This window comes from Megalopta genalis, chromosome 2, assembly GCF_051020955.1.
Source record: "Megalopta genalis isolate 19385.01 chromosome 2, iyMegGena1_principal, whole genome shotgun sequence".
NCBI classification, from domain to species: domain Eukaryota; kingdom Metazoa; phylum Arthropoda; class Insecta; order Hymenoptera; family Halictidae; genus Megalopta; species Megalopta genalis.
This window is the reverse complement of record NC_135014.1, coordinates 1497927-1509733: the sequence shown is the minus strand read 5'-3', so window position 1 is coordinate 1509733 and position 11807 is coordinate 1497927. Positions and strand designations below refer to the sequence as shown.

At 39.7% G+C, this 11807-nt stretch overlaps 3 protein-coding genes and 1 long non-coding RNA gene across 13 annotated transcripts in view; 2 read left to right on the top strand and 2 right to left on the bottom strand.

Annotated features, from left to right (window-relative positions):
* Nucleotides 1-289: 289 nt before the first annotated feature.
* Nucleotides 290-3423, top strand: LOC117223516 (G patch domain-containing protein 2). Of its 6 annotated transcripts, XM_033475825.2 has the most exons (6): nucleotides 408-611; nucleotides 1122-1297; nucleotides 1618-1818; nucleotides 1894-1972; nucleotides 2048-2250; nucleotides 2312-3423. In XM_033475825.2, coding segments are annotated over exons 1-6 (1368 nt in total). In that variant the 5' UTR covers nucleotides 408-609; the 3' UTR covers nucleotides 3019-3423. The 6 variants fall into 6 exon arrangements, with proteins under 6 accessions (XP_033331715.1, XP_033331716.1, XP_033331713.1 ...); XM_033475824.2 differs by lacking the exon at nucleotides 408-611 and adding an exon at nucleotides 290-401 and having other exon boundaries at nucleotides 1618-1972; XM_033475822.2 differs by having other exon boundaries at nucleotides 408-557; nucleotides 1618-1972.
* Nucleotides 3402-4282, bottom strand: Tim9a (translocase of inner membrane 9). Its single transcript, XM_033475820.2, has 2 exons — nucleotides 3975-4282; nucleotides 3402-3786 (listed from the first exon to the last, which is right to left on the bottom strand). Exons 1-2 carry the CDS (start codon nucleotides 4020-4022, stop codon nucleotides 3556-3558), a joined length of 279 nt encoding a protein of 92 aa, XP_033331711.1. The 5' UTR covers nucleotides 4023-4282; the 3' UTR covers nucleotides 3402-3555.
* A 326-nt stretch (nucleotides 4283-4608) lies between these two features.
* Nucleotides 4609-11807, top strand: part of LOC117223443 (uncharacterized) — a 90184-nt gene continuing 82985 nt past the window's right edge. The window contains exons 1-4 of one of the 3 annotated variants that reach the window (XM_033475713.2): nucleotides 4609-4923; nucleotides 5051-5241; nucleotides 6075-6529; nucleotides 6625-6709. In XM_033475713.2, coding sequence (XP_033331604.2) covers nucleotides 6127-6529; nucleotides 6625-6709 — 488 coding nt within the window. In that variant the 5' untranslated portion in view covers nucleotides 4609-4923; nucleotides 5051-5241; nucleotides 6075-6126. Of the gene's footprint in view, nucleotides 4924-5050; nucleotides 5242-5436; nucleotides 5747-6074; nucleotides 6530-6621; nucleotides 6710-11807 lie in introns of those variants that run through there. The other 2 variants (XM_033475711.2, XM_033475712.2) reach the window with 2 other exon arrangements.
* LOC117223448 (uncharacterized) lies at nucleotides 5547-9752 on the bottom strand. Of its 3 annotated transcripts, none has more exons than XR_004490923.2 (4): nucleotides 9131-9752; nucleotides 7865-8025; nucleotides 7267-7397; nucleotides 5547-6962 (listed from the first exon to the last, which is right to left on the bottom strand). It is a non-coding gene; the product is annotated as an uncharacterized LOC117223448 (long non-coding RNA). The 3 variants fall into 3 exon arrangements; XR_013037200.1 differs by having other exon boundaries at nucleotides 7929-8025; nucleotides 9131-9746; XR_004490922.2 differs by having other exon boundaries at nucleotides 7267-8025.

Here is an 11807-nt window from a genome sequence, read left to right as displayed (position 1 = left end):
TATAAATATCGTAATAAAACAGTTAATAATTTTCTAATGTTAATATATAACATATATGTAGTACATAAAATAGACGACGCTGCAGATTTTTAATAATAATTAATATCACACGAGTGAAAGACTTATATGCAGTGTTTAACAATTTTGATTAATTTAATAGAATTTACACAGAAAGTACATTATTGCTTCGCGATGTTATGTACTTTCGAATTTCTGTTTCTGTGTAAACGCTGCCTTTACAGTACACAATAGCAGAGGTGCTCAATTTTGGGAACTTATCTACGGTGGATTATTATGTACGTATGTGTAGGTGAGCCATGGCCAAATGTGCTGCTGTGAGAACAACCGTGTGTACACACATGCTATACTTCTGCAACTTCGATCTCGCACACTAAACCAAGGTAAAGAAGCAGAATAGGTCCGGTGACACACAGTGAAAATAGTTTAGAATTGACAGTTCCGTTTCATTACTGTTGGAATTGCTAAACAGAGAAAGTATTAATTTATAATGACATCCAGTTAAAAAGAATTTACATCTCACACGATTCTGTATACAGGCAAGTGCAGAGCAAATCTTCGTGTCTATCTTGTCACTTAATTTGAAATACCATGTATGTATTCACGACTTTATAAGGACGGTGTTCCGATAATTAGTATTTGCTCTTAAGTAACAATCATTCTCTATTGTAAAATCTTCCTTTGTCGTCGGTTGTGTATTAAAACTCGTTATCAATTGTACCATGATAAATAAGATACACATCAGATAAACCATACTAGCTCCATTAAAAAAAAAAACGGAACGTTATAAAGTATTTTGATTACTTTACAGAATATACGCATCATACCGAAAACAAATTATTGATTCTGTTTTTCTATAACTGATGTGACACTAATTATTGATATAATATTTTATTATTTTCGAAATATGTTTATAACAATAATGTTAACATAATAATTTTGATACGTGTATAACATTTTTTTTTTAAGAAAATATTAAAATGATTCAATATTTAAAATTTATTACATGATAAAGTTCTGATATTATTAACTTTCATGTAACTTCATTGATATTGTAAATATGAATATATATATGAATCTCAATTGTTCTATGTAATACACAGGTCCAAGCGCATCCTTCAAATGGAGCGTGTTCTGAAAGCTGTACCAGCAGACTTAAGAGTAAAAATGGAGGCCCTTGTGCATGATTTAACTTTGGCATTAGAAGAAAGTAGCAATGGTGTAAATGGCAGACGCCGTTGGGGTATTAGAAGAAGGGCTCGTTCCACAGGAAATATTCGTAAGTTTTTGAGGGAGAAATATTAATTTCGTTTGAAGAAGTTATCTATTTATGTTGACTTTATATAAACATATGTTCAATAAAGATTGTTATTGAAGCCAAACATCTCTGTGCTAATCACACTTGTATGAAATCAGTTCCAGTCTACTTCTAGAAGATACACATGGGATTGTTATCAAGATTGTGTTTATAGAAACCATATATCATTACACAAAGAAGTCAAACTTTATCTATATCTTTGAAAAGTAATTTTTGAAACGTGACAAATAATGAGAAACTTTTTTTTAAGATAATCTTTAAGCAATTAGTTTTCATTTCAGCATCGCTGAACATGAACAAACACTCAGATGACAGTTCATCTTCCATTTGTGACATCCATATACCAAAAAGTACCACAGCATCCAAATATCAGTCGGACAGCGATGATACAAATCAAACAAAACGATTCGCACGTTTTTCAAATTTGAACAATGTTAGCAACATCGAAAGCGATTCTGTTAATGAAAATTTTGTACCAAGAGGTAATCCAAGACGTAAAAGAAAATTTAAGAGAATGGCTATAGATTCAGATTGTAATCCATCAACATCTCAAACAGTTGCAATTATGTCAACCACGCTTGGAGATAAAAAGAGAATCCTAAGAGGGGATTGTAAAAATAGATACGGAACAATATGGTAATGTATATCACGTATATTAAATGATAAACAAAGGAACAACATTTTGTATGTTGAGGAAAGTTTTTCTTTTAGGTGTGGGAAACGTAAAAGATCATGCAGGGAACGTTCTACAGATTGCGAGATGAGATCATTAAAACCGAACCGAACTTCAAAATCAAGAAATCGTATTAAAATGCAAACGGAAGATACTATAGATTGCTCTAGGATATCAAGTTCAAGCATTTCATCTAGCGATTCAGAGGCTGGGTTAATTACAAATGATGAAGATCGTGAAGGTATTTATTTACCTAGCTTTAGACGATGTTTTTAAACTATAGTTAACTCCTTTGACTTTAGGTGATGATGAGCAGTCAGACTGGATTGGAGAATCTAGTTGGTGGGATGATGGTGAGAGCGCTAGTGAAGACAAAGTTACAACGGATGCAGCTTTTCAAATGTTGTTACATGGAAATTTTGAACACGTAACAGATAAAGGAAGAAAAAGTTATAGGCAAAGAATTCAGAAAATTCGAGAGGGTCTTAGCGGGAGAGAGATCCGTGCTGGTCGTCGTCACGTTGATAACAAGCCTGGATATTCGATTATCACATCGGCCAACGAAAAAGTGTCCAGATTTTTACAAGATCCTACTCAAAGCGAACTGAAGTTACATCCTATGCGGCAACCGGAGCGAGAAAAACTTCGCAGACTGGCAAATTTATACAGTCTAAGTTTAAAAGGCGATTTAGGATGTCCAATTTTGTACAAAACTCGACATACCACGCAAGCCATTTGCATAGATCAAGTTCCATTAAAACGATTTTCGGAATATAAAAGATTGAGAAGAACTCCACCAAATACACCAAATCAAGAACCCAGTCACAATCAGGAATATCAAATTTGTAGTACAAGCTTCGGCTCACAAGTAATAAGCCCTACATCAAATTTAGATTCGGTACAAACTTTACCAAAATTATCACACGTGGAATGGGATTCGAATAGTATGGATGTAGAAATTCATGGGAAACAAAAATTTCACGATTACGGGCATTCAAAATCAAGTTAAACTAAAGAAAATTCTTGTTCTCTTTTCTAAAATAAATTATTTACAAATATGTTTTCTGCATAATATTTTCTTCAAATGAAGATTATATAATTGGAAGCATGTAGCTAAGCCATGTAAAAAAATTACAAACATTCAGGATACATTGTTTGTATTAGATTCTTTTTAAATATATTTAACAGAACAAAATACTAAATCCCATGTATTCCATCAGTTACGTACTCATGCATTTCACGGCATATTATTTCAATCATTTATTATCATTTTATTTAATTATAAAGTCTATTTAATATATGTTACATAAAGTGTTAATATTAAAATTTATTCGAACCAATACATGTAAATATTATATAACAAATGATCGTATCATGAATTCTAAATGAAAATTTATTTCCTTGTTAATTTTTATTCGGTGTATAGTTTTATTTCATCTCCAAGACAAAATTATATAGTAGTGGAATATCCAAATTACAATACATGCTAACCTAATATATCCATTTAACTTAATTTATGAACAGTTTATATATTCGATCTTCAAAATTATCTACCTTCGCCCAATTTTTTATTAGCAGCTAATACATTTTCGTTAGCAATCATTTGGAATTCTTGAAACCGTTGGGACACTCTTTGGTTCATCTTCAAGTATTTTTCCATACAATTGAGGGCGCACTTTTCTTCCTTCGTTTTTATATCCCGTCCGGTAAAATCATTTATACAATCGATAAAACAAATTTCTGATAGTTTGTTATAGGACGTCAGGAAGTCTCGAAACTGAAGTACAAAAATTTCAGTCATTCGTAGATTTTATTATTAACGATTGATTGATTATTTTTTAACAAGATTTAACATCTCATGATCTGCCATGCATATTTTACGTTCGTAAATGCATTATTCATTCATAAAAATCTGAGTCTGTCTTTTTATAAGTAATACTCGATGATAACGGTAAAAATACATACGGCTTTAATCTGTTCGGAATCCACATTTGTAGGAACCTGCATTGTCATTACAATTAATAATTTACTTTATGATATTTATGTCTAAGCACTAGTTACCGATGTATGTACCTCGCAAAACTACGAAACTTTGACGCGAATAATTTCTAGGTTAAAGTAAATCTACTGCTTGTGTAGCACGTGCATATTTGCTGTATTGTGTACGCATGTACAAAAACGTTTTTGTAGAAGAGAAACTTCCGTTATAACGTTTCAAGCATTTTATACGATGTACCGAATAGAATGCGATTGGATAGTTTGTATATTTACATATATAATGAGTTATAATACATAAATAGTATTAAATATCATGAAAGAATAATTTTTAGTTTGTAGAAAACCTAAACAAGGATAAAGTGTTAACTAAATTTTCTATCTAAGCTCATAGTAACTACATCATAATTTAATAAATAAAAATATTTCTTGTTTAATATAGACACTAACGAATTTTTAAACTGGTGTTTGAATATCGCTCCTAACCTCTTGTTATCAGTATCCGATGTTCTAGAGCTATGTTTACGGCGCACTACTTCTGCACGTATGCGCATGGAAATTCATTGAAAACCCACCAGAGTTTCGCCTCTGTAAAAGTTCTCTATGCTTTCAAATCAGTCAAACAAGTGGCAAATTACGGTTTTCTCTTGTAACATCTGATAGGTTTTATAAATGATCAAAATGCAAATCAGAAATTACTTTAATAACAGTTCACGATAGTATGTTCAAAAGTTTCTCATTTTACATACAATTGCAATAAATACGTACGTCTTTCGGAACACGCGTTATAACGTTTATTATGCAATTTTTGAAAATGGATCCGTCTAACAATGAGAGACCAAGACGTGAAATAATTTTATACTTAATCTTTAAATAGTACTGAAGTGTCGATCTCCACGTTGTGTTGATAAAAAAAATGGTAAAATTTATTCGATGCTTGTACGATTAAATTTCTCACATCTGTAAAATACTTCAGTAAAAACATTAGACTTAATAAGGTATTTGGAAAAACAATGTAAAACGAGAACCGATAATTCGTCCCACAGGTTGTTATAATATACGAAGGCAGGAACCATTTATTATTACAATACGCAAATTAGCCGTGAATGAGAATAGAGGACAAAGCTAGTAGAAATTGAGCAGATGTTTCCTGTTGGCAGTTGACCGCGGTGCATGAACCATAGTGGGCAGAGTCTTTATTTCGGTTACATCGAAGCGTTCATGTTTCATTTCGGAGGTAAGCAGTAAATAAATACTTTCATTTCGTTTTACTTCATTACATAATTTTTCACCAACCGCTCGGTGTCTTTGTGATTTCCATTAAATAATGTTTCAACACGCGTACACGAACGTGTATTCGATGTTCCGTGCGTGAAATATACGTAATTGTTGGTTACTGTAACGATGAAAAAAACAAGCAACGAACGAAAATTTTTGTCGAAGCAATTTCAGTCGTTTCAAACACATTTCAGTATGCAACATCGTCCGAAACTTTGTGACATAGATCACGATCGATCAAAATTTTCTTTCGTTTCCGTCATGTTCGTATAAACACATCGATTTATTTTTGTAACATAAAATTTCAGTGAAATTTCACAAAACTTTCAAATGCTGCCCGCAAAATTCTTCTCCTTCTTATTGGTTATGAACCATAACAGTTTTCTCACGCTGTTGCTGTTATGTTTACTAACATTTTTAACGGCAATACTACACGCATCGCAGATCAATCGATAGAGTCCAAAGTAAGTGCTTCACGTTATAAATTATCATTTGAAATATTGTGAACGACGTGAAATTTTGAATATCGGTTATGTGTGTCTCCTCTGCGCTACCATGAGTAAACGATTGCAGCAACGAACACTGTTTTCTATAGATGGCGTTCTCTTCCCATTTTTCACGGTTATTTATCTCTTACGATTTATTTGCAACGTTGCCCTTACATATTACTCATTGCTAAACTTAACATTACGTAAAAAAAAATTAATAAACAACTATTCATTTTTTCGCGATTCAACAATTATTAATCGAAAGATTCGGAAAGTCTTTACGTTGTAAAAATTGTCGTTTCAGAATATCGATTAAAGATCACTACGCGATTCAAGTTACCATAATCTTCGCGAAGATGCATCGCGATAATCGTGGTATTCCTACCATCGACGGAGCATCGAATTGCACGCTGGGTAAAAGACCGCCATCGGCAAAATCGCAGAGAGGGCAAACCGCAAAAATCCTTGGAAAAAACCGAACTTTGTATACTCAAAGGAGAAACGGCTCGTGCAATTTGCCAGCGAAAGAACGAAGCGGCGGGAGCGCGTCTCATCGAAAGCATTTTACAGAGGAGAAAAGAATCGATCCGAAGGATCGAACGAAGTCCAGAGACAAATGTTCTAATGATACGGATTACGACGACGCGATCGCTGCTTTGCACAGAGAGATAGAGGACTGGAAAATCAGCGAAGCTTTGACCTCCAGAACCGAGGAGAGATTCACTGGAACCCCGAGCGAGCATCGTACCTTCAGCTACGGTATTACAAATGGAACATAAACGCGAGATAATCTCGTTCATTTCGCTTCGTTGATTATGTTCTAATATATATATATTTTTTATTATTCGCAGTAGCTTCCGGCGAAACCACAAAGAGGCAGCGAAGTCCCAATAATCCTCTTAAATCCGTCAGGACGTACATTGACTTCCCCGCTGTAACGTGAGTACGATGCTGTTTTTTTTTCTTCTTCTGGCGTAGGATTAGAGCTACAGTCGAGTCCAAGAAAGAACCATTCCCCCCCCCCCCTCTTCTGCAATATTTCTTCCGACCTCACAATTTGAAAGTGTGCATACATACATGCGACGGCTATGTCGAACTTAATTGGCTGCTCAAGGCCATTGTGAATGGTTACCCCCATTGTTCTGTTTGGCTAACTAGTAGCTCCATCTTCCTCGATCAAGGGCATCGTTTTCTACGTAAACGAGAAAGTAGCGGTGGCTATGAATATCAGCGACAGTTTCAAACAACTATCCTTATCACTTGCAATTATTAGGTCTAGTAATAATTAGCGTCGTTTCTATAGCGTTCGTTTAGAATCCTGCTTGCCGCTAACTTCATCAACTGTCAATTCAACCTTGACATAACCTACATATAACCTAACGACTATATCGTTGATTAAATTGTTTGGTTTTGTTGAAATAAATTAGTTTTAAAAATGTATCGGAGAACGACATTAATTATTACCAGACCTGTGTAACCTATACAATCGATCTTACCATCGATGTCGCATTCGAAGGGGGAAAATGTAGCGTTTCGATCCGATCCTGCTAAATCGATACACACTTTCTTCGGCTCGAGCGTGCCTTTTCTGGTCGCCTCGCATGCAAATTTATCATCTGTTTTTTTTCTGTGGAATGCGCAGAAAATATTCTGCTGAAATATTTCTTGCAAAACGCTTTTCAAGCACGCGGCGGCGAAGTGTTTACCGTACGCGCGTTCGTGCAACTTTATCGGCAAAGTGATTAATTTTATCGTGCTAATACAGTGTTTCTAACAATGGTGACCGCAAGGTAAGTGTACGATAAATTTATCCGAAAAGAAATAATAATAACGCGGCTAATAATAATGGACGAAAGAGCACTCGAGAGTACGACGGGGCGCACGTGTGCGTTTCGTTCGCATACGATAAAACGTGACCGAGTCGATTGTCATGCGTCGAACAGACAAGAAAGAGGGCCCCGGGAGTGTCTTACGTAAGTAACTGTAAATGAAGAACGACGGGAGAGAGAGACCACGGACTGTGTATCTTCACGATGCAAGTACACACGCGCTAAAGACTACGTCATTCTGGAATTTTCGAAAGTTTCGTCTAACCGGTTTCCGATTGCAGACAGTGAGGCTCGTTTAGCTTGTCGGCGGTGCTCGTATCCAGACTAACCTCCGCGGACCATTTACCGTCGCGTTATCTCCTGCATTTCAACCCGGACAGTATTTTTCGATCTTTCATTCATATTTCCCCGCACCGCTCGATCACCCTGAAAAACAAAATTATTTTACAAAATAGTTCACAAAATTACGGATGCATCTACGAAGTTATCCTGCGACAATCTGTAAAATCCGTCATCCGATATATATATACAGGGTGTCCCAAAGATGTCTCGCGATCCGAAAGTAAGGGATTCCCGAGGTGATTCGAAGCAACTTTGTCCTTAACGAAAATGCGATCCGCCGCTTCGTTTACGAGTTATTAACGAAAAACCGTGACCAATCAGAGGCGAGATCATTTGGCGCGAAACGGTAGAGTCAATGAGCGGAACCGGGCTCCGTGCGCTCGTTGGCTGGGCCGCCGCGCACCAGTCGAGCTCGTCTTTTATTGGTCAGTGTTTGATCGTTAATAACTCGTAAACGAAGCCTCGGAGAAAATTTTCGCAAAGGAAAAAGTTGCTTCAAACGATCTCAGGAACCTCCCATTTCCGGATTGCGAGACATTTTCGGGACACCCTGTATATAGATTGTAAAATATTCAATTATATTCGTCGAAAGCGTTCTTCGCCTATTTCAACGTTTACACACGTGAAATCGTCCCTTGACCGATAGCGTCAATATTCCTTGTTAACATAGCAAGGCGTTATCGTGCAGCGGACGCTATTTTCTATTGACCGAGGACTCTCGGTGATATCTCGTGGCCCGAGACAAAGAGAAACGCGGCATTGGGCGCGCCACGACATGGCGGGTACGAACGCGAGACGCTGACAAGGGAGAACGTTGTTCCACGTTACGCGGGACACCCGATGTAATTCGATACGATCGGCCGCGTTCGTGTCTCCGGGGCCACGCCACTTTCATTCAATACAACGGATGCATTTAAATTTTCGCGGCCGGGCGTCGCGCGCGCGAGAGCGAGCGCCGCCATGATTAATTAACGTGGCACGGCCGTCGGCCGCAAACTTATCGGGACGCCGGCCGTTGCAACTGTTTGGGAGTGCTTGTCACGAGTGAAAAATGATAATGAGCACAGTGCTGTAGGTTAGTGAGAACAATAGCCACTTACGCTAATCAACGGCGGCCGCATGCCGCGCGCGTTCAGTAGTAAAAATATTTTCGGCGACGGCCGCCGTGAGCCGAATTGTTAAGTCTTACCCGAGAGACATTGCCGAATTCGTCCCCGACCATGAAGTCGTCGTTCCGCCGTAGTCGCCGTCGTCGCTGTGGCTCGTGACTGAAATTCTTTTTCTCGGTGGCGCACGCACCGGCCCGCCGTTTCGCCGATGCGAGATGCGAGGCTCGTGCGTGTCGCCGCCGCCGCCGCCGCCGCCGAGGCTTTTGCCCGTCGAGTCACGGCGCGGCGAGTCCCCGAGGACATTCGTCTTGAATGCCCGGCGCGAGTGCATCGAGTGTGCTCTCTCTCTCTCTCTCTCTCTCTCTCTCTCTCTCTCTCTCTCTCTCTCTTTCTCTTTCTCTCCCCCCGTCGCGCGTTAATAATGGAAACGAAAAATAAAATCGCGCACGAGAGAAGGAGGGCTCAAGGTCCGCGGGGAAACGAGACTTCTCGAATGCGGCCAGCTCATCCGGATAATGATGTAGGTTAGGTTCCCAGCGGTGTGTATCGCAAAAATCAACATTCTTCGCGAAGCCGAGGTTCGCAAAAAGCCCGTAAACCGGTTTGCCTCGTAAATGGCACACGAGCGTGCGAACGGGAGAGGACAGACGCCCGAGAGAAAGACCGAGTGAGAGTAAAGGAGGCGAACGAAGAGAAGCCGATCTCTCGCGGACGCTGATTTACGGTAAACCAATTTCTCAACGATATATATATATACACATATATTCGCTGAAAAGGAAAACGCGAATTATGTATTTCGTGGACCACCGGCGAATTCGATTTTCTCGCGCGTTCCTTTCCTCGCATCCTTGAAACGTTGAAACGATTGTACGCGTACGCGCATATACAGGGTGTCTCCCGAAAATGTCTCGCGATCCGAAAGTAGGGGATACCTGAGGTGATTCGAAGCAACTTTTTCCTTAGCGAAAATGCGATCCGCGGCTTCGTTCACGAGTTATCAACGAAAAACCGTGACCAATCAGAGGCGAGATCATTTGCCGCGAGACGGCCGAGCCAATTTGCGGAACCGGGCTCCGCACGCTCGTTGGCTGGGCCGCCGCGCGCCAGCCGAGCTCGCCTCTTATTGGTCAGTGTTTGTTCGTTCATAACTCTTGAACGAAGCCTCGGAGAAAATTTTCGCGAAGGGAAAAGTTGCTTCGAATCGCCTCAGGAACCTCACATTTCCGGATTGCGAGACATTTTCGGAACAACCTGTATGTGTACGTGTAAGTTAAGATTTTGTAGTAACAACGATCTTCCTTTCAATCGTTTGCAATTAATGGAACTAAACGATTTTTGTCGCGATTCAAGTCAACGAGAAACGAAATTTTGAGGTTATCCGTTTCCATCGATCACGCGCGAGTTGGCATAAACAGCGCTATCGATGAGCAGGATTTTTTGCCCACGTGTCTCATCGGTGGATCGATATCGGTAGATGGAAAACTAATCCCGCATCGGCTAGTTATTTCTCATTGTAATGAGCACGCTCGCCGACTTCATTGCTATACCGTACAGCCGATTCATCGTACGTCCTTAACAGTAATAGACCGACGCGTTTCTGATTCATCGGCCATGTTTTTTTTTTTGTCGCGTACCGCTACGCGCAACGTTGCCCGCGAGACGTCAGCTCGCACACGCTCGATGCTGTTCGACATTTAGCGTCGCTGCTATACATATAGCGAGATCCATTGATCACGTCAGGTTTTTTGCCCGTGTGTCTAACGATTTCAAGCGAGAAGGGCGGCGAACCATTGCCAAGGATAACCGAGCGAGCTTGATAAATCGCGTCGTCACCGTTTAATCGGATCATGCAGGCTTTAATGAAGATCTCATGCTTGACCTTTGTTGCCGACCGAAAGGATGTTTGCTCTCGAGCATAGCTTATGCTAGCCGTACACACGCGAAACCTGTTAGATGGCTCTTGTTTTGACAAAGTTATTTTCCCCGTGCAGTCTTTTCTGAGGGACGAACCTCTTGGCCCTTCGCAGAGTCGATCACGCGGGAAGAACCATAATAATAATAATAATAATAATAATAATAATAATAACAGTTGTTCGTACTCTTTCTACCTTTGATATTTACTTGTGTAATTTTATTTAACGCTAAACCTACCGTGACGGTCATCTTGACCGGTTGCACATTTTTTATTTTAAGATTATTGACACAGAGGTTCTTATATAGGAAGCGATTCGGGCATTCATTCGGTTGTAACATCGATTTAACCGACTAAATAAATACGATTCGAACGAGCGTGAATCGCTTTTTCAGTGCTCGGATAGGTTCAGGTGTGAAACTGCAGCTTCGACTGGAACGAGGCAGCCGATCGATATTAGAGACGTGTCAACGTGGTCGCTGGAATCCTTGCAAGAGAAGTCTCGAAGTTGACCGGTGCGCAAGGTGCTTTGGAATTCAATGAACTTGTTCAAGCGAGGAACAGTTTATTTTCTTCCTCGCCCGGGCTCCAACGAACCCGGCTGAGCCGAACAGCGACCGAAATGCTCTGTCCGACGGTCGGTATCGTCGACGAACATGAAATTCTTGTGGAGAAAGCGTACTCGAGCGCAGCCCAGTTTCGAGATGACTGTGAACGCGACGCCAATGCACCGGCGAGCAGAAAAAGAATTCATAAGCTCTGCACCGGGAACGCGCGCGTAAGCAACGCTATCGACACCGTCGCGGTTCGTATTACACAGATTAAATTCACACAGTGGACACGTC

Coding starts and splice junctions, on each gene's coding strand:
- LOC117223516 (XM_033475821.2), top strand. Junction 1,298..1,617: donor TCGTTCCACAGGAAATATTC/GTAAGTTTTTGA, acceptor TTTTCATTTCAG/CATCGCTGAACATGAACAAA. Junction 1,973..2,047: donor AATAGATACGGAACAATATG/GTAATGTATATC, acceptor TTTTTCTTTTAG/GTGTGGGAAACGTAAAAGAT.
- Tim9a (XM_033475820.2), bottom strand. CDS start 4,022: ATGACAATGCAGGTTCCTACAAATGTGGATTCCGAACAGATTAAAGCC. Junction 3,787..3,974: donor ATTCCGAACAGATTAAAGCC/GTATGTATTTTT, acceptor TTTGTACTTCAG/TTTCGAGACTTCCTGACGTC.